The sequence below is a fragment of the Paroedura picta genome, chromosome 6 (assembly GCF_049243985.1).
Source record: "Paroedura picta isolate Pp20150507F chromosome 6, Ppicta_v3.0, whole genome shotgun sequence".
In the NCBI taxonomy this organism is placed as follows: domain Eukaryota; kingdom Metazoa; phylum Chordata; class Lepidosauria; order Squamata; family Gekkonidae; genus Paroedura; species Paroedura picta.
This window is the reverse complement of record NC_135374.1, coordinates 67,847,167-67,869,750: the sequence shown is the minus strand read 5'-3', so window position 1 is coordinate 67,869,750 and position 22,584 is coordinate 67,847,167. Positions and strand designations below refer to the sequence as shown.

Here is a 22,584-nt window from a genome sequence, read left to right as displayed (position 1 = left end):
TTGGTACAATGGCTACTCTGCCCAGCTGGGGCCAAAGCACAAGGATACAGAACACCAGATGAACCATTGTGCTGTTGACAGATTAGCATATCAAAGCTTTTTCCTAGTGGAGCTCCTGGTGCCTAAGTGATGACAACAAATGTGAGGCTTTGGCTAGCATGGAACACAGTCACGTGAAATAGCTTTTCCTCCTTCCTTTTTGTTTCGGTTCAGACAGTTCCCAAAGACAAAGAAGCCCTACTAGAAAAAAAGTAGCAGCACTTACTCCCATTAGTATGACTCTCAACCATTATATAGCTGAGCAGCATAAAACTAACTGGTTTTCAATGGATCATTCTTAAGTAGGTAATGAAGGGTGTGAGGTTTGTCACCTTTTAAAAAGCTACTCTGTGAAGAGGAAAGATGAAAAGAGAGGGGGATGTTTTTTAGCTCTTCCTTCCCTAGGCTTCCTTATCATAGATGCTGCCCCAAGCCATTTTGAACTCACTGGAGGAAGAAAGATAGGTATTCAATGACTTCCACCAGTGGGAGAAAAGGAGCCTGGAGATGTGGGAAAACAGAAAGCAGGCTTATAACTGAGGCCGGGTGGAAAGAAGATCAGCCCCCCCCTCACAAACTGGCGGTAAAGAGCGTCACCCCCCTCCTGTAGTTGAGCAATGAGTAGATTACGCCATCGCTGTTGCCATTACTGTAAATTATCGGATTTTATTGTCATTTTATGGGTTATGTAAGCCGCCTCGAGCCTTCGGGGGGAGGCAGGGTATAAATATAAATATAAATATAAATATAAATATAAATATAAATATAAATATAAATATAAATATAAATATAAATATAAATATTAATAATAATAATAATAATAATAATAATAATAATAATAATAATAATAATAATAATAATAATAATAATAATAATAATAAAGAGCACCTTATGCAATTCCCCATTACTGAAATTACTGAAATTCCCCATTACTATGTACAGGTATGTAAGATGGATAGTGAAGAAAGCTTACTGAAAGCAAGTTGATTCATTTGAAATGTGGTGTTGGATGAGAGTTTTACAGATACTATGGACTGGCAAAAAGACAAATTAAGTGGGTCCTACCACAAATCAAACCTGAACTCTTCCGAGAATCTAAAATGCTAAACTGAGGCTATTGTAATTTGGCCACATTATGAGAAGCCAAGAGACACAGGAAAAGACAATAATGCTAGGAGAAGTGAAAGGAAGCAGGAAAAGAAGACCCAACATGCAATGGATTGACTTAATCAAGGAAGCCACAGACAGCCCTTTCAGGGCTTGACCAAGGCTGTTATGGACAGGATATTTTGGAGGTCATTAATTCACAGAGTCATCATAAGTTCAAAGTGACTTGATGACACTTCTCTCACACACATGCACACAAACAATTCTGTCCATCCAAGAAGTAGCCATAGTGGCTGCATTTGGAAATGGAAAAACAGCCTGTATTTATTTATTATATTTATAGTCTTGCCCTTTCCCAGAGACTTAGGATGGATTACATCAATTAAAACATGCAATTTAAATATGCAAAATAGAAATTTAAAAATATCTTAAATTTTAAACATCTAAGAAAGTCTAAGAAATGGAAACTACTTTGCCTGAGGCTGCCTCCTTCTCGTGGGCCATGTAATATAACTCACAGGGAGGATTTCATTAGGTGGATTTATATGTCCCTCTAAAAGACCATTAAATTTAGCACAACATCCCGAGAGCTAAGGTAGGCGAGAGCTGAACACTACATGGGACTATAGTTTACTAAATAACAAGTGTGCATCCTCAGGTATCAGCAAAATGGCAATGTGCCACTACAGATCCGGAAGGCAAAGTAAGATCCAGATACAGTAAAAAAATAGAAACAAAACAAGTGGGGGCCCCATGAGACTCATGTGGAGAGGAATCCCATTTTTCCCCCACTGCTGAACCTGACACAGCTCCTGGCCCCACCACCTATAAAAACTCCACAATAAACGTTACCTAAGACAGTAGTTCTCAGTCTGTGAGCCAAGGATTCCTGATAGGCCATGAAGTTATTGCAAGGGGACATCAAATCCATTCATCTTGGACAAATTTCTGCCTTCCCTCACTTGTGTCTTCTCCTGAGCTCATCTCAATGTCAGCCTGGCTGGGCTTCATCCATATGTCTGCTTGGCATAGCTTGGACATACTTCCCCAACTGAGTCCTATCTATGCAGGCAGCATTGAGCCAACCTCAGCTCATACAGATTAAATTTGCAATATCTGTATCTTTTTCCTGTTCCCTGTAAACTGCCCTAAGCCTTCAGGGAGGGCGGTATATAAATAAATAAACAAATAATAAATAAATAAATAAATAAATGCCCCCAAGCATGCAACAGTCCAGGCAAGGCTCCCTGTCTACTCACAAGGCGAACTGTTCCTCATGAGAAGAAATGCCATTGCTAATGCCATGGGGGAAGAGAGCGGCCAGGCATCTCTTGATCACCACTGGATATACCATAACTGAGAATTCTCCCCACAAAGGACATTTTAATCATAATTTGAGATAGATTCTGATATCTGTGCATTTCTTTGGCCTATTATGCACGGCCGCTGAAACAGCGGCATGGAGAACGAGGAGGAGGAAGAAGTGAAGCAAATCGATTACGCACGGGACGGAACACAACAGCGGCAAAACCCAGAGTATCCGATTATGCACACGGATACTCCGGAGCCACTTCTGGTTGCGCCCTGGTCCCAGGAAGCTCCACTTTCTTCCACATCTCGCTAACGTGGCTTTTTCGGCGGCATACATTGACTCTGCGCCCGGTTGCTGCCCGCGGTGTGCATAATTGGTGATTTTAGCCGCCTCCATTCCACCCCGAATGTGGACTTTCCACTCCGTGCATAATGGGCCAGTGGTAGTCAACTTACCACTAAAACGCAGGGTTAGATTCAGGTTTCTGCCCTTCGGAGGACCTGCAAATGGAGCTCTTCCTCCAGGTTTACATTTGACGCCAGTGCTAGAACATGTGACATGGGTCCCCTTTTCCTATTGACGCCTGAACATCTTGGCGCCAGACATCTTGGTTCCCTCCCCCCCCCCCATGCTGCTTTCATAAGGGTTTGTCTTAAGGGGATTATGGTTTTGCCATCTGTTGAAGTTGTATTGTAGAAATTGGGGTTTAATGGGATTTTAAGGGATTTTATTGTGTTTTAGTGCAGAGGTCTCCAACCCGCGGTCTGCGGCCCGGTACCGGGCTGTTAAGGCCATGGTACCGGGCCGCCAGCGGCCGCGCCTGCCTTCCCCTCCCCCCCGCAGCGAGAGGGGGGGAAGAGGCAGACGCGGCCGCTGGCACGCCAGCGATGCAAACGCGCGCACGGAGCTGCCGCGCATGTGTGTTAGTGCCCCCTGCTGGCAAAAACGTGCACGTGCGGCTGTTCTGTGCATGAGCGTTAGCGCCACCTAGTGGCAACTACATGCACGGCAACTACGCGTGCACGTTTACGTGCAGCTGCTGTGGCCGGGCCGGCGGCTGTCTCCCACCCTCAGAGGCGGTCCCCGACTACAAGAAGGTTGGGGACCGCTGTTTTATTATATAGATTGTTTTGTGTAACCTACTGCGAGCCAGTTCCAAGAGCGGCAGGCTATAAACCCTGACTGGAAGTAGTTACCAGACAAAATCCTTCATCCAAGCATTTGGAATATATGTTAATATGTCTCATATGTATTGCTACTTCTTCCCAAAAGTATATGAATGTTATCATCATCATCATGATTAATAAAATACAAATTCATTTAAAAGCATTACTGAATTCATAGCAACTTTTTGTCAATATGTATCTTCTCCAGCAATGGATATTAATAGTATAGCTACTATCATGTGACAGTCTGCAAAATGTTTTGATGTTAAAAAGAGAAGAGTTGGTATTTATACCTCACTTTTCACTACCCAAAGTAGTCTCAAAGTGACTTATAATTGCCTCCCTTCCCTCTCCCCACAACAGACGTTCTGTGACATAGGTGGAGCTGAGAGAGCTCAGACAGAACCACTCAGCAAGAACAGCTCTAACTAAACTGACTATCCCAAGGTCACCCAGCTAGCTGCATGTGAAGGAGTGGGGAATCATACCTGGCTCTCCAGATTAGAAGCCGCCATTCTTAACTACTACACCAAGGGCCTCATGTGCAATAAGTTTGAGAACCAATGGTATAAGGCTTAAATATATTGGAACTGAATACATTGGAGGGCAATGGAAACAATCACTAAACATACCTAATGACCAATACCTATGTACATGTGTAGGGGAGAATCTCCAGGATTATAGTTCAAATTATGACTACTTCTCATTCAGAAGTACAGCACAGAAACCAAGTTCAATTATGTTAAACAGAAAGCAATTAAATAGAGAGGGGCTTTAAGAAGCTTTATATGTCCTATTAAGTATGCTGTAAATTTCTGATCTAATAATGCTAAAGGACTGTTCCTATACTTCTCTTTGATGCTCTCATATTGTGATATGCAACCTGATTTGAGATAGTCTAGGGGTCCAGTGTCTCCATGGGCATCAATCCCTTACTGACAGGGCTATTTGGATCTCATTAAATGGACATGCAGAAATGTATCTGAATCACAACCCATGGAAGAAAGGTCACTTATGTACTAACAGTAGCTCTTTCAAGGTAATTTGCTATATGGATCCATGCAAAGTGAATGAAGGCTAGACAGGCCATTATCTTCAAGAAATACAATTGCTAGATAAGTAACCTTTCTTTCTCCTTTGACAATTGCTTATATAGATTGCCAGCTTGTGGCCATTATCAATTAGCTATAAATTCTAATGGTACAATGCCTGGAGGATACTAATTGAACAACGAGTGCCAGTTTGATCTTTGTAAACTAAATGCAAGATGTCATGCAACACATACATTAAAAGTACTCAAGAAAGAACAAACCTATTTTGTAGCCCTTGAATAGTTTAAAGAATTGCCAGGGACTTCTTATGCATTCAAATATGCTTCTTTTATTAGACAAATGGTCAGCATATAACTACATATGTCAAATCTGAATACTCTGGAATAGAGGAGCATTCACTTGGTATGGTGCTCCTATAAATAGAGTCATAAACATATGCTGCACATAAAAATGCTGAGAAAACTGTGAAAGAAGGTATGACTGATGGGAATATGTGCAGAATACTGGAAATAATCCTAGGTTATTTGTCCCAGCAGAGAGCTGGCATGCAGAAGGGAAAGAAATGTACGTGGGTGGTAAAAAAAAGTTTTACTACCATTTCAGGAAACAGAAAAGGAAACAATTATGTTGTTATCTTTCACGGCACTTTCTGGTGCCTTTTTTATTGTAAAATGCCTAACTTTTTATATTTATTGCATTTGAAAATTTAATTTATTACAAAAATAATTTGATGCCTCCCCATTCTTTCACTCTACCTTCTAACATACTGCTAATGCACAGAACATTTGGACTCTCCATCGGAAGCAGGGCTGAAGGCAAAGGTAAGCTGCATGTTCCTTCCACCAGGTACACAAATTCCCCTATCTGAAACACAGGAACATATGCATTTCAATGTTGAGGGCAAATCATGCGGAACAAATTAGAAGCTTCTCAGACTATAAACAAACAAAAATCCATTATAGCAACACTCATAAGAATATTTTTTTTTGCATTTGTGTCTATTTTAAAGCATATTAAATAAAGTACAATGGAGATACCATGTAAAATCATAGAATCATAGAGTTGGAAGGGGCCATACAGGCCATCTAGTCCAACCCCCTGCTCAACACAGGATCAGCACTAAGTATCCTAAAGCATCCAAGAAAAGTATGTATCCAACCTTTGCTTGAAGACTGCCAGTGAGGGGAGTTCACCACCTCCTTAGGCAGCCTATTCCACTTGCTGAACTACTCTGTGAAAAACTTTTCCTGATATCTAGCCTATATTGTTGTACTTATAGTTTAAACCCATTACTGCGTGTCCTCTCCTCTGCAGCCAACAGAAACAGCATCCTGCCCTTCTCCAAGTGACAACCTTTCAAATACTTAAAGAGGGCTATCATGTCCCCTCTCAACCTCCTTTTCTCCAGGCTGAACATTCCCAAGTCCCTCAACCTATCTTCATAGGGCTTGGTCCCTTGGCCCCAGATCATCTTCGTCGCTCTCCTCTGTATCCTTTCAATTTTATCTACGTCCTTCTTGAAGTGAGGCCTCCAGAAGTGAGCACACACTACTCCAGGTGTGGTCTGACCAGTGCCGTATACAATGGGACTATGACATCTTGTGATTTTGATGTTGATACAGCCCAAAATGGCATTCGCCTTTTTTGCCGCTGCATCACACTGCCTGCTCATGTTTAGTTTACAATCCACAAGTACCCCAAGGTCTCGTTCACACACAGTGTTACCTAAAAGTGTATGCCCCATCCAGTAGGCATGCTTTTCATTTTTCTGACCCAGATGCAGAACTTTACACTTATCTTTATTAAATTGCATCTTGTTCTCATTTGCCCATTTTTCCATTGTGTTCAGATCTCGTTGAACTCTGTCTCTATCTTCTGAAGTATTTGCCAGTCCTCCCAATTTGGTGTCATCTGCAAACTTGATGAGTAGTCCCTCCACCCCCTCACCTATTATCATTAATAAATATGTTAAAAAGTACCGGGCCGAGCACCAAGCCCTGAGGTGCCCCACTACTCACCTCTCTCCAGTCTGATGAAACACCATTGACAACAACTCTTTGAGTGCGGTTCTCTAACCAATTCCCTATCCACCTATCTGAAAATCCAGATTGCAGTCTTTCAACTTATCCATCAGAACATCATGGGGAACCTTGTCAAAAGCTTTACTAAAAATCCAAGTAAACGACATCAAATGATTTTCCATGATCCAGCAAACCTGTTACTTGGTCAAAAAAGGAAACCAGGTTGGTCAGGCAGGACCTTTTGGAGACAAATCCATGCTGACTTCCTTGGATCACCAAATTGTCCTCCAGATGTTTGCAGATCGCTCCCTTTAATATCTGCTCCATTATCTTCCCCACAACAGAGGTCAGACTCACTGGTCTGCAGTTTCCCGGGTCATCCTTCCTCCCTTTTTTGAAGATCAGAATAACGTTTGCTCTCTTCCAGTCCTCCGGGACATCTCCAGTCCTTAAAGAGGTCCCGAAGATGATGGACAAGGGCTGTGCAAGTTCTCTGGAAAGTTCTTTAAGCACTCTCGGGTGCATTTCATCTGGCCCAGGGGATTTGAACTCATCCAGTGCAGCTAAATGCCTCTCGACAACCTCTCTATCCATGTCAACCTGCCACCCAGACACTATCCATTGGCTACTGCCATCTCTAGATGTGCCTAACCCCTTTGACCTGTGGGAAAAAACAGGTGTAAAATAGGCACTAAGCCTTTCTGCTTTCTCTGCATCTTCCGTTAGAGTTTGTCCATCCACACCCAACAGTGGGCCTATTGCCTCCTTTACTTTACGTTTGCTCCTCACATAACTGAAAAATCTTTTCTTGTTACAATGGGCTTCCCTGGCCAATCTTAGCTCACTCTCAGCTTTGGCCTTTCTGATGAATGATCTACAGTGCCTAGTAACCTGTAGGTACTCTTCTTTAGAGCTCTGCCCTTCCCTCCATTTCCTGAACATTTTCCTTTTATTTCTTAGTTCCTCTTGAAAACATTAATTCACCTCTTTGGGGGGGGGGAACATATTTATGCACTGAAGAATCTCACTGCTGTTAACTCATGTGCCCTTTATATATTACCACAGATTATCTGCGAATTTACCCCATAGTACTTCTGTAACACTTAAAACCTATCCTCTAACTGTGGTAAGAAAGCACAATGACCCAGGGCATTGGTGGTTCTCAAATAGTAGTGCATTCTCAAAAACTATAGCATTGCTGTAGAATGAACTCACTGAGAAGCAATGCTATAATGTCTAAACACAATTCTGAACCAAACAGAGCTACAAGAAAACCAAAGAGATACTGTTACAAAAAACAAAAAGCAACAAACCTAACCAACAAGTAGTTAGGTATCCACAAAATGTAATCAATCAAATTATGTTAACACTTATTGTGCACAACTTAAGTTAAAAGTTAAAAACATAGACAAAGCCCATAAGCTAATCACAGGCCATTTCCAAAAAAATCAATTTTATCTACATAACAGCCCTATAAGTAGATTAAGGTGAATTGGTGTGATTGATCCTAGGTCACTCAGCAAGCTTCGAAGGCATATAAGAATTCAAGGATAGGTCTCCTAAAACATAGTCTCTTGTTCTACCCTACTATACAACCTTGGGTCTCTGTATCAGGAATATAAGTGATATGTACTACTGTTTATATGAAATGCCCTCTCCTTCAAAGAGATGAGCCTGCATACAACTTAGCCACAGTTGGCTGGCTTGCTTGCTTGATCACTCTCCCCCTCCTTCCTTTCATCAGGGAGGCTGGGTGGGTCAGTGGGCTGGCTGACACTCTCCATCCTTTGGGGAACAGGAGGCCGGAATGCAACAGGTTGGCTAGAAAGCTCCCCCCATCTTTGGATAAGCTGAGGGCAGGTGTGGGAAATAGGATCCATTCCAGGGCCATTTTTTATCTCCCAGCACACCTGAGGCTTCACATCTGCTTCTTCTTCTGAAACTGCCCTACCTGCTTTCACCATCAGAGTGCAATTAGTACCACCTGGAGAAGAAGGCAGCCTGATGAGGGCCGTTTTCCAACAGCATGAAGGTCAGCAGCCTAGGGTCCCGAATGCCTTTGGGCCAGCTTTGCCTGTTTTGATCCATATGCATGCAAATTTTGAAAGTGAGGACAAATACAGCATAGCCTGTGCTGAGCATGCCGCTTTGTAATGGGTAAGGCGATCCTTCATATACTTTAGTCTCAGGCTGCATAGGACATTTTAGGTCAGTTGTTACAGTTACTGACTAACTGTCAGGTTTGGAGTATTCTGCACAGAGATTAAGAATGGTCCCCAATCCTTTCTGACCCAATTGTTCAATCTCCTGCTCTTTAAATATTTATTCCCTCTATCTTCTGTAGTAGTCCATTAGACTGTGATAGAGAGCGAGCACTAATCTTCCTCTCCCATATGGACAGTTTGTCTGAAACATTCATTATGTTTTTTCATAAATCTGTCTTCTATTTTTCTTATATACAATTTAGACTAGTCACAACTATAAAGTACTTGTAGCACCCAGTAACTCTAGTGCAGACTTTCTCAACTTTTTACCATTAAGAAACCCCTGAAACATTCTTCAGACTTCAAGAAATCCCAGAAGTGGTATGAATGGGCAGGATACGGTTGGGAAGTATAGCTGTGTACATATCCACCAGGGACCCCTCCCCTTCCCACCACCTCAAGGCCCATCACTGGCCATTTTGGGAGGGGTGGTGGATTGACATGATTGTATATGGTTGTAACACCCAATAAATGATTAACAATTTAAAAAAATTAAATGAATTAACACTTACCCATTCAGGAAACCCTTCCAGGGCCATCAAGAAACTCCAGAGTTTCATGAAATGCTGGTTGAGAAAGCCTGCAGGTATTAACATCTACACACACATACACACACAGTGTGCAGTAGGGTTGTGCAATTGACTAATCTGAGCTAAAAAAATATTCGGAAAAATATTGATAAGGTATTTTCCAGGTATTTTTTTGGCTCAGATTAGTAGAATGCACACCCTCACGGCGCAGTCTGTGTATGTGTGTGTGTGTGTGTGTGTAGAGGGAGATAATAAAACCCACTAGATGGTTACTGGGTGATACAAATACATTATAATTGTGAATAAACTATAATTTAAATTTTTTCAGGTATTAATTCAGATAATGATTTTTTTTTTTTGCTATTTTTCAGCTACCTAAAATGGCCGCGCCCAAAATATCCCATATATATTCAGGATTTTTGGGATCAGTGGATAGCTGCAGCTGAAGTGCATTTAAAGGGCTCTCAGTCCCTTAAAATGCTTTTGGAATGAACTGTCATCTTGGGGAAGGTATTGGTCTGGGAGCAGCATCATATAAATTAATAAATTAAATAAATTGATTGCAAGCTCTTTAAATGCCTTTGGAGTTCACCCACACCTCTGTTATGGCTTGCAAAAGGTTTTTAAATGGTATAGAGACTGCATCCCCTTTAAGCTTTATATGCCTTTTCCCATTCCTGGTTCAATCTTTTTCAAACTTGGGAGGTTGAGGAGAGGCACTAGCAGTTATTGTGCTGCCTTGCTAGGGTCACACATATGCAGCTGGGTTGTTGTACTGAGTCAGGAAGGCAAATCAGAGTCCAATCCAGGAGGTTGGGAGCCAAGGGAGACAGTTCACATGGTAGCCGAGACGGGGAGTGGAGTCAAGCTGAGATGCGGTTTAGATCCACAGAAAGTCAGAAACCAAACCAGGGTCAGAAGCTGAGGATGTAGTCAGAACTTGAGGGTCTGAGAGCTGGGGGGCATAGTCAGAAGCCATAGCTAAGGGTCTGGAACCAGGAGCATAGTTGGAAGCCGTAGCCAGACCCTTGTCTGGAACTGGGAGCATAGTCATCAGGAGTCACGCCGAGGTCAGGAAATCCAGAGTCAGTCAGGCAGAGCTTTGCCATAGTAAACTAGAACATGGAATTGTCTGGAGAGACGGGCAGGTAAATAAAGCCTCTTCCAGCTTTTGCTGCTGCAGCCAGGCCCAGAGCTACTCACAGTGTCCACCTCCACCATAGCTGAACCCAGAGCCTCTCCCAGAATCCTCCATGGCCAGGCCCAGAGGGGCTTCCTGCACCAGCTGCCCCCAATTCTTCCAGTAAGTGCATTGACTGGGCGGGAGAAGACTTCTCTTAAATTGGCTGGAGGGATTTAAGCCCAGTTTATTCAATATTTCAGGTTTTTTTTACAAACCTGGAGAGTTCCTCAAGTTTGAAGAAAAACACATTTCTTGTTCACAAATTTAGGCATCCATAGGCGGGGAGCCGCACCAGTATTAGATATATGGAGGAATTATGGAGAATAACACAAAGATATGGTATTTTTGACACTCCCTGATTGAGATAGATCCAACTTCAACAGTTTTTGTGTATTTTCTTACCATATGGTGATGCTTGGCATTTATGACAATATAAGCAGGTTAGAACAGGGGTAGTCAACCTGTGGTCCTCCAGATGTTCATGGGCTACAATTCCCACGGGAATTGTACAATTCCCACGGGAATTGTGCAATTCTCATGGGAATTGTAGTCCATGAACATCTGGAGGACCATAGGTTGACTACTCCTGGGTTAGAAGATGACCAGAGGATGACAGCTGAGGAAGAGTATGTAAAACTACCACAGCCATTATTAAAGGACACAGATGGAGGGAAAAGAGATACTGACGAGCTATGCTACTACTAAACATTTATATTCTTTGTTTATTAATTATACTCCTGACTCTTCACATTACCAGAACCTGAGCAGGACACATTTGGAAACTGTCCACACATTTAGTGATCTTAACATTCCTATAGATTAGTTTCATTTAGTGCCTTCCAATCTTACATGATAGAGTGTAGTTATCCTCTCCATATTTTATACTCATTCTTACATTTAATCTAATTTCTTCTTAGCCTATTTTATCTCATTATCTCTGACATAACACAGTGCCCTGGTTTTTCATATTACAAGGGGATCATATGGCCAAACTAATTCTGCTTACCTGCTCATTGATGAAAATTATAGCACAATAATGCTTCCCCATATTAAAAGGCAGATAATGAAGATCAAGGTTTGTAGAACTTTCTGCTTCCAGGTAAGCAATATTCTCTGGACTAAAGAACTCTTGTAAGCAACAGGATTTATTAGCTGCCAGAAGATAATTAAGAAGTTAATATAAAGCATAAGAGGGTTATTAATTTTATACATAATTGTAAGATAATCAGGTTGCTTAAATGAAATCTGAACAAAAGGATATACAGAGGGGAAAATCCCTCGGAATAATTTTGAAGTAAAACTAAGATTGAGCCAAACTATATGATAGGTTTAGAAACAGTACTTCAAATACAGAAAACTGATATTCATAGCTCTTCTTTTCAATCTTCCCTACTCCCTCAATATTATATTACAACTCTCCTGATTTAGGAATCTTAATGGGTTTGAAGCAAAAATGGCAGAATCAGCCTATCATCAAAATGACTGGCCCTTGTTTAATGACAAAAGGCACAAAACCAGAACAATCACTCTCTGCCTCAGGCTTTCTCAACCAGGGTTTCATGAAAACCTGGGGTTTCTTGATGGCCCTGGAAGGGTTTCCTGCATGGATAAATTTTTTTTATATTTTTAAAAATATGTTAAACATGTATCAGGTGATATACCTGCTCAGGGGATGTACCAGCTCAAGCCACTGAGGAACTGTTGGGGTTGGAGTTCCAAATATTTCCCCCTTCTCTGACTTCTTCCAGGCTCCCAACTTGTAGTATCAATTAAAATTTCTAAAATTATTTAAAATCATGCAGGATCATTCATAAAATATTTGCATATGGCCCAAAATTAAGAACTTGTGAAATCAGAAAGAAACATAATTTATTAAAATGCTTACAGAAATTGGAGTTATCCTTCTGTTTGCAAAATTCTCCGGTGCCTATCACATTGCCTGTACTCTTCAGTATGCCAGTTTCAGAACTAACAAAAAGAAAAATAAGTTCATATATTAAAATGATTCACAATTTGACTCATATTTCTCTACCATCATGCAGTAGTATAATCCATAATGCTGAGACAATATGTAGGATTATGTAGACTTGGAACCACACATGAAAAGAATTTATTTAGTAAAATGGAGAGGGTATTTTTTTTCTACACAAAAACTCCACTATATCATTTCTGAAAATAACTGAACTATTAACTGAACTTTGATAAGCCTGCAAGATGTGCTGATGATCTAATCCCTCCTCCCTGAAATATTTTTCTTCTGGGTCTAAACTAGTTGTCTAAATCTCCAGGCCCATAATGCTGAAGTTGATGTGGTTCTATCTTTCTCTTTGTTTTGCCTGAACCAACACCCCAATTCAAACTGAACTTCTACCCATGTTTTCTCCTTTTGCCTATAAATGTATTAAATTGCTTTCCTTTTATATGCGATAAATTCCTGCCGAAGCACGCATCCCTTAATCAGCTTAATGCCACTGACTCAAGGCACAAATGAAAAGGTTTATTTTCTCTCCTGGGGTTTCTTACTTTTCTGTAATTCATCATATCAAAGGAAGCAACCAAGTGCCAGTCGTGACTGAATAGGGTCACCAACTTCCAAGTGGTAGCTGGAGATCTCCTAAAATTACGACTGATATCCAGAGTAGTTCCCCTGAAGAAAACATCTGCTATGGAATTGTACCCTGCTGAAGTCGCTCTCATCCCTAAATCATACCTTCCCCAAGTTCTGCCCCCCACCAAATTTCAAGAAATTTCTCAACCTGGAGTTTACAATCCTACTTTTCCTTTTGTACAAAGCAGACACACCTAGAACCTAACACATACGGTTTACCAGTTTGTGCTGATTGCAGTCAAAATCTCTTATATCTTACTACTTTTTTACTTATTATGGCTGTATTTGGAGCAAAATTATATTTTCAAGGAATTTTGTACTGTGCTCCCTTCCCCATGTTCTAGAGAGGACCTCAGACAAGCATAAGCATATGTGGATTTTGTTCAGTGACCTAGGGCAGTGGTCTGCAACATGGTGCCAAGGGGTGTCATGGCACCCACCAATACCTTTCCTGGCATTGAGTATTTTTAGAAGCAGGAAGGGAAAGGGGGATAAGCGGGGGGTTGCCTATCAAAGCTTCTAATTGGCCACTGGAGATCTGATTGGCTCCAGATTTTTCTAGTAGCCGGCAAAACACCGTAAGGAACTTCATTGTGAGACTGCAGCCTTATGCAAGAAAATATTTTAAAATATATTTTAAATGAATATTAAATGAAAATAGGGATGGGCACAAACTGGCTCACAAGTCAAAATTCAGCACAAACTTGGGCCAGTTTGGCGTTCCTAAATTGATGTTCTTGGAAAGCACCTTCCCTGAACATTTACCAGACTTTTGTTCAGTTCAGCTATTTAAATGCAACAACTGAGTCGTGCAGGTCCACAGATGACCTGTTAGGTTTAAATGGCACCGAGTCATTTCAGCAGTCAGTTTCATTTCAAAGTGGGTGGGTGGGGAGCAAAACAGACCAGGGAAATGTCTGCCAGCCATTTAAACCTAACAGCTGACAGGAATACCTGGCCCACTGATAGGCTTAAATGTCTGTGAGCCATTAAATCCCACTTTGATGCAGAGGGAAGCTATTGGGAGCTAAGCAAGGGCAGTTATAACAAGGATAGTTGAATCATTGATGCTGAAGTATATTCCAAGGAATTACTCTGACTCATTTCAACTCAAATCTAGAGTTTGACTTTTAGACTTATGATTATAAATTAAGTTTCTCATAATGACAAATGATGATCACACAATTACTACATACAAAAGTAAGCAATTATTGTTTTTGGATTGTTTTAGTTTAAAATAAATTGTTAATAATTTTAAAAGGGAAAAGCAAGCTATCTTTAAATGAAAATTAGTTCCATACCTATTCACAATATATTATTTCTGAAATATATTATAGCTAGGGTTACCACATTTCCTTTTTTGGTGACCAGCAAAGAAGGGAGAAAAATGTAACCCCAAAACATGAATTGAGAACCTAATGGTTAAAAAATTAGAAATGTTAGGGCCTAATTATTCAAATTCTCCACATAGTATTATCATCAATTCATGCATTTATTGAAAAATGATTAAAAGAAATTGATAGGCCCAAATGATCAAATAATAAATTTATATATAATATTCTCAAACACAGATGATCTTACACTGGCCATACACATTCCAGCCCTTGAATCAATCAATCAATAATTTTTAAAAGTTGGACCCAGCTGAAATTACTTTAAAATCAATAAATGTGACTCAAGGCGGAGATATAATGTAGAAGCCTCTTTTTAAATAACTTTCTGCCCTGGTTGAGTACATGTAATTCTATTATGTACCTTCTTATCCTGGCCCAAAGCAAATACATTTCAGATGCAGTATGGAGCCAGCAGTGTATAATAGGATGGAGTAAGTTATTTAGAAAATGAGGCAGAGGGTTAATGCATATGCACAAATATATGAATTCATACTACAGTGTTTTTTTCTCTCATACACACACGCATACAGTCTCTCTCACTCCTGGTGGCGAAAATGCACATGCACAGCGTGCACATTTGCACGCAGCTGCCGCGCATGTGTGCGGCACCCGGGCCATTGGCTCTCCCTTCACCCCCCGGAGGCGGTCCCTGACCTCAGAAAGGTTGGGAGCTGCTGCTCTAGAGCTCACCCAGAAACTTGACCAGAGTTTGGGGGCAAGTCTTAGAGCACTGTCCTGCTTCAACGCCAGGGCTTACAGGTTACCCTGGAAGTGACATCATGCAGCAGCAAAGATTGCCCCTTTGCTGCTTTAAGTACCTGCCTCCTGGTTTCCAGGCCAATAAATATATACTAAATTACAGAGAATGGAACTACTACTTAATAAATTTGAAAATTTACCTTTTTATTTTACCTTGCTTTATCTGGCTGACTTGATTTAATTGCTCAGGCTCAGTTATGCAATTTGTTGATTCAACTAAAATGACACTACAAAGTGTTGCAAATTAGTATAAAACTTTTCGTTATATAGTAGAAAATTAAAAAATAAACCAGGAGCATAAATAATTTATTTAATTTTTCTGAAAATAGAGCTATCATTCCAAACTCCTCAAATTCAATAATGCTTCTATAACAACTGCCTTGCTTTTCTTGTAATATGTATTTATTGCTCATATCTGAAATTGGCAGTTACCTGAAAAAGACACATACTTACTCAACAAAAATATTAAAAAATAGGCAACAGTGTTTTACCAGCCTGAAATCCTAAATCTGAGATTTCCGTCTAAAAGGTATTGCTCATATCTGTAATTGGCAGTTACCTGAAAAAGACACATACTTACTCAACAAAAATATTAAAAAATAGGCAACAGTGTTTACCAGCCTGAAATCCTAAATCTGAGATTTCCGTCTAAAAGGTAAATAAAAGAAATTCTACAGCCAAAAAATATGGAACAAACAAAAGTGAAAGCTAAGTGCTGAAGGCATGACTTTGGTGGGATAAAAACAAATGGAAATATTTAATCAACTCATATTTTGGGAGTATGAAATAACACAAAACAAGTGAGAATTCGAAAGCATGTAAATAAATGCAAGAGGAAGTTTGAAAAGCCATTCATTTGTGGATCAGGATACTTTTTTCAATCATTCGCTTAATTTTTAAAGCAGAGTACAAAATTATAGGAATTGGTATTACTGGACAGTTTGCGATCAATCAAATAGTTTTGGTCAACTGCATACCTGAAAGGACCACTAATTTTGAAAGGACTCTTAATTTTCAGAGTAACTGTCTTCAGCTCATAACATGGAGATCTGCATTTTAATAAACCCTGTAAGTTAAAAAAGGGGGGTATTAATCTGGAAAAATTCACAATTGATAGCTTTGGGGTGTTACTGTTTTTGGAAGAAGGGAGGGAGGGAGGGAGGGACTGCTAGATGGCTCAAAAAAGTGTTTGTATGCTTCTTAAAACTAAAATGTATGCTCTTAAAATTTATTACACTTACACATTTAAAATAATTGCATATTCAGCTTTCTCGTTAGTGTCTCAGAATGCAAGAGGGGTAAACAAAAGAGGAGATTTTGTAAGGGAAATGGGAAAATGTACTGCTAGGCAAAGGGGTTGTTGGAATGATCATTCCCAGTGGGATGGGTGTTTGGTTACTGAGGATATGGGGGAGAGGACCAGAACAGTAATGACTAGAATGAGGAACAAAGTCATTCAATATATTATCCTTCACATATCACTAGAAAGAGCATGCATTTTAGCACAAATTGCACCAGACAATACTCAAAAACACCTTACCAGTATTTTTGGGGTATTACAGATTTTTGGGGTATTACAACTTGATGTCTTTGGAGGGGGTAGGAAGGTCACTGGTAGGGTAGTTAGGCACCTGAGTCAGATCCTGGATGCTGTAGCTAGAGAGTTGGAGCCCTGGTTGGAGCTCTGGGGTGGCAACAAAGGGCAGCAGCCATTGTCCTACCACAAAAGAGGGATACTTTCTCCTGGGCATGGAGGGGTTGGCTGCATCTGTGGCAGCAACTGGCAGTCATCCAGAAGGGCAGCTGATGTCACAAGGGACACCGAAGACAACTAGGAATGCATTGAGAAAGGATGTACTAAAACAACTGACAGGACTGTTTACTGAGAATAAGGGGAGAAGCTGGAATGCCCATTGGAAATACTGGCAGCAAGCAATGCCAGATGACTTGCAGCAGTTCCATTGCAATACTCTTCAATATATGAAAGTAATAATGAACACAGAATAGATTTCAAATGACAGTCTCGGGGCACAGATTGCTCTGGGAGTGGAATGACAATGACCAGAGTAAAATGAAGAAAAAGAAGAGTTGGTTTTTATCCCCTGCTTTTCCCTGCTCAAAGGAGTCTCAAAATATCTTACAAATTGCCTTCACTTCCTCTCCCCACAACAGATACCCTGTGAGGCTGAGAGAGCATCTCACAAGACTGTTTGGTCAGAACAGCATTATCAGGGCTGTGAGGAGCCCAAGCTCACCCAGCAGCTGCATGTGGAGAAGTGTGGAATCTAATCAGCAGATTAGAAGTTACTGCTCTTAACCTCTACACCACCTTTCCCCTCATCGACACCACACTGGCTCTCATTCCAGTCTCAGACAACTTCTTCTCCACTGAGGAGGTAATTGGGGATCTGAGGGTACTGCTGCATGTACCCACAACTGAGCCCACCCCTGTGGCCTCCTCTCTTGCTTTGTCACTGGCAGGGGCAGCCAGAGGGGTAAGAGGTGCTCTCAACATCAGAGATGGGCTGCTTGGAAGTATGCCAGCTGCTGAGCAAGAGACACTTGCCAATGTGTAGGGTAGCAACCACAATATGCTTCCCTTTTTGCCCTTCAGGGATGCTGTTCTCCATGTGGGCACTGAGGCAGCTGCAGATGCCCTTGGGGAAGACAGCTCAGACCCCATCCCCACTGTCAGGTGCTGGTGGAAATTATCCCCCTTAACGGGGTTCAAGGAGTGCTTCTAAGAACAAGCAAAACTCCTGTGGCCTACCCCTCTCCACCCCTGCCTATGACAGACACTGCCCCCTTGCCACATGAACCATGATCAGCTCTCGTTGCCATGTCCATCATAGCATCACTGCTTCAACACATCATCTCCACTGACTGCAGTGGCACACTTCCTATGATTGTTATCTTGGTTACACTCAGAAAACACCACATACCAGTTGACTGCCACATAACTTATCTCCATAGGATAGGGACAAGCGGAGCTGTAGTTAAGCCACAGCCAGCCACAACAGCACAGGTGAGGCAGAGGACTGCTCTGCCCATCTTCCAGATCATAAGGCTTGTCTGAACATTCACCAATTTAATGGATATACATTGCTTTTTTGGAATACTAAATCCTATGCTGAACAGCACTTGTGAACTTGGTTTGGCAACAGAATTAACTCTTCTGAGTTGATATCAGTGGAGCTCCGTAATCACTCTTGCCAGGCTTGCAGAGTACTACTAATATTTGACTGTTCAACTGTCCTTTTATCATTAATTCAGCTGAAGGACTTCCTAAATTCAAAGGCATTTTTCTCAACAAAGGTCCCAAAACATGATATCTGAGAGCCACTTTGTGTGTGTCCCCTCTCATGATGCAGTCTTTGATTTCATTGCTCAAAACTGAATTCCTAGGCACACACAGGCCCAATTTGGACAGGGATCACATTATGTAGGAAGAGGAGGCTTGACTTTTCCTCTTATACGTCATCTTCCCTACCTGAAAGCCATACTTTATAAAGACAGACTACTTTCCTCCAAAGAATTTTCAAAATATTCTGATAATATTATACTCTTACTTGAAATTTCTTCAACACACTTAAAAGAAGAACTTCAAATGAGATTTGCCTGATAAACAAGATTATATTTGATATCTGAAACCCATCAAGGAATACAGGTTATTAAGATATAATGTGCACTGAGAACTGGTACATATTATTTAAATTTTCCCCATCAAATATACAATACTTACAGCAGATTTAATTTGGTTAATCTTAGTTTTCAGAGAAAAAGCCATTGTAGCCCCTCCTATTCCAGTTAAAGCTTTTGAAACAAGCAACAACACAGCTTCAGCAGGATGCAGGAAACGGCTAGTGAATTCCACGTTTATGCTTATTTGGCTCCTAAAAAAGGAAATAGAATAATATGTTGTTAAATGAATAATACCAAAAGCATGTAGAAGCAACTGTGGTTTAGTATATATCATATTGCCACCAGTACGCTGATGACACCCAGCTCTATCTCCTCATGGACGGCCGCCCGGACTTTCCCCCGGAACCATTTGCCAGATGTTTGGAAGCGGTGACAGAATGGTTCGAGCAGAGTCGTCTGAAACTCAACCCCTCCAAGACGGAGGTCCTGTGGCTGGGACGCAGGGGGCAGGATCAGGAAGCGCGCTTGCCCACCCTGGGAGGGGCACATCTTACCATCGCGTCCCAGGCCAGGAATTTGGGCGTGATCATTGATGCCTCCCTAACTTTGGAGGCACAGATCAAAAGAGTAGCAGGCCAGGCATTCTTCCAACTTCGCCAGGCCCGACTACTAGCGCCCTACCTGTCCCCCGAACACCTGGCCACGGTGATCCATGCAACGGTCACCTCCAGAATAGATTTCTGTAACTCGCTCTACGCGGGCCTTCCCTTGTCCTTGATCCGGAAACTTCAGCTAGTGCAGAACGCAGCTGCCAGGGTTTTCACTGGTACACCTTGGAGGGCCCATATCCAGCCAGTGCTGAGGCAGCTGCACTGGTTGCCAATTGCTGCCTGGATCCGGTTCAAGGTTTTGGTTTTAACCTTCAAGGCTCTACGCGAGTTGGGACCCACATACCTGAGGGACCGCTTATCGCCCTATGCCCCCCGTAGAGCTTTACGTTCTGCGGGAGAAAATCTATTGGTCGTCCCCGGCCCTAGGGAAGCACGCCTGGCCTCGACCAGGGCCAGGGCCTTCTCGGTCCTGGCCCCTGCCTGGTGGAATGAGCTCCCGGGAGAACTGCGGGCCCTGCGGGACCTTCCATCATTCCGCAGGGCCTGCAAGACGGAGCTCTTCCGCCAGGTTTACGGTTGAGACCAGGCTTAACACCTACGCCCCCCCGGGACCTGAGGATTGGGATTAGACATGAGTACCATCAGTATCCCCTCTCCACTTGCTAAGGGGGAATGGGTAGTTGATTAGCCGCTCTTGCCAGGTAGTCATTAATATTGACATGTTAATTGGTTTTAATGTATTTTATGGGGTTTATACTGTTGTAACCCGCCACAAGCCGCAAGGGAGTGGCGGGAAATAAATTCAATAATAATAATAATAATAATAATAATAATAATAATAATAATAATAATATTATGCCACATGTGCCACAAGAAATCACTTAGCGGTACAAATTAACTCTCTGAAATATTTGCATTAAATAAATATTTAACAGAATACAAGAAAATGTTTTTGCAGTGCGACAAGGTATTAAGTAGCCATCTTAAGCAGCTTTCCCACTATTAAATATTCAACATACGTGTCTAATAGAGAAAGAATTGGTTTTCCTAAATCATGTTGTGCTTCATATATAGAATGGAGATATGAGACAGGGAGGAAACTTGTATACTTCAGGTTCTCCAAGAAATATAGGGGAAGTAAAAACAATTCTACTCCCTTCTCCAGAAGAAATAAAGTATTTCAAGGGTGGATCCAGATTCCACGGTCAAGGTGAAGGGGCAAATATGCGGCGGCCTTGGGGCTGGCACTCTTCAGTGTTGCCGCCGCCTTGCAGCCTCTAGCAGCACCTTGCTGCCGCCTCTGCCTCACCACCTTGCAGACTCCTCCACTGCGTCGGAGGATCCACCACTGTCTTGCCACCGCCTCGCCACTGCCTCGCAGGCTCCTCCGCTGCATCGGAGGCTTCACCACCGCCTTGCTGCTGCTGTGTCAACTCCTCGGAGCCTCCACCACCATCTCGCAGCCTGCACCGCCTCTCCGCCTCCACAGCTGCCTCACAGCCTGTGCTGCCCTTCCGCATCGGCTCCCACCCTGGCACTGCCTTGCAGGTGCTACCGCCGGCCAGGTGGAACAGCAGGCCAGGCAGGGCTCAGTGGTGGCTAGGGAGTGTGTGGCTGCAAGGCAACATGCACGCCTCATGGCTGAGTTTTGGGGGTGCACACTCCAGGGGCCGGCCCAATACGGGTGCGGCCAGCTTTGCTGGTGGTGCCCAGATTGGCCTGTGGAATGGAAAGCCAATTGGCCTGTGGAGCGGAAGGGCCCGGACACCGGTTCCACCCAATTATATAGAAGAGCCATTATGTGGTCCTGATATACACTATAGGGAAAGTTCTGAAAATGCTACCCATCCTCTCTTTTCTCTCTAGTTTTGCACCATATACAATAAAATCCTTGTGATGTTATACAATTCTGCTTGAGATACAACAGGTGAAACCCAGAATAGATTCTGGCTAGAAAAAAACAGCTATCTATAAAATGATAAAATGTGTGTTGTTGTAATTTGTATTATTTTATGAACTTCACTATGTCCTAGCTCAGGGGTAGTCAAACTGCGGCCCTCCAGATGTCCATGGACTACAATTCCCAGGAATTGTAGTCCATGGACATCTGGAGGGCCGCAGTTTGACTACCCCTGTCCTAGCTCATAAACCTGATACAGAAGATTTTCAGAAACTGAATGTCTTCCAATGAACACTATTGTTCAGCATTAATATGAGTCTATGCTGCAAAATAGATCATATATGGTCATGTTGACCCACCCACCCCTCCCAAAATGGCCAATTATGTGCCTGGAGGGGGTGGAAGGGCCCTGTGTGGACATGTTCACAGCTATGCTTCCTAACCATATTCTCTACAATTGTGCCATTTCTGGGGGTTCTTGGAGCCTAAAGAGGGGATTCTAAATTGTAAAAGAGCCTCTTGTGGTGCAGGGTAGTAAGGCAGCCGACATGCTGTTTGAAACTCTGCCCATGAGGCTGGGAGTTCAATCCCAGCAGCCGCCTCAAGGTTGACTCAGCCTTCCATCCTTCCGAGGTCGGTAAACTGAGTACCCAGCTTGCTGGGGGGTAAACAGTAATGACTGGGGAAGGCACTGGCAAACCACCCCGTATTGAGTCTGCCATGAAAACGCTAGAGGGCGTCACCCCAAGTGTCAGACATGACTCGGTGCTTGCACAGGGGATACCTTTACCTTTACCTTTATGCTGCAAAAGAAGACCTCACATTTTTACCAAAGATCTGTTTAAACAGTGTTTCTAAACTTGTGATTTTGCAAATAAATGGGAGGGGGCAAGCCTGAAGCAGGTAGCTTACTTTAAAAGTTTTCATTGATTCAAACTGAACAGTTAGGTTAAATGTGAAAAATTGCACACACTTTGTCTGGAACTTTGTCTACTC

The 22,584-nt window shown here is 42.2% G+C and overlaps 1 protein-coding gene across 3 annotated transcripts in view; it reads right to left on the bottom strand.

The window, feature by feature from the left end:
- Positions 1-22,584, bottom strand: part of CFAP47 (cilia and flagella associated protein 47) — a 277,930-nt gene that overhangs the window by 154,422 nt on the left and 100,924 nt on the right. For all 3 annotated transcript variants that reach the window (XM_077342939.1, XM_077342940.1, XM_077342941.1), the window contains exons 38-43: positions 19,178-19,328; positions 16,413-16,501; positions 15,576-15,662; positions 12,560-12,642; positions 11,681-11,826; positions 5,432-5,540 (exon numbers count right to left, since the gene is read on the bottom strand). In XM_077342939.1, coding sequence (XP_077199054.1) covers positions 5,432-5,540; positions 11,681-11,826; positions 12,560-12,642; positions 15,576-15,662; positions 16,413-16,501; positions 19,178-19,328 — 665 coding nt within the window. The remainder of the gene's footprint in view (positions 1-5,431; positions 5,541-11,680; positions 11,827-12,559; positions 12,643-15,575; positions 15,663-16,412; positions 16,502-19,177; positions 19,329-22,584) is intronic.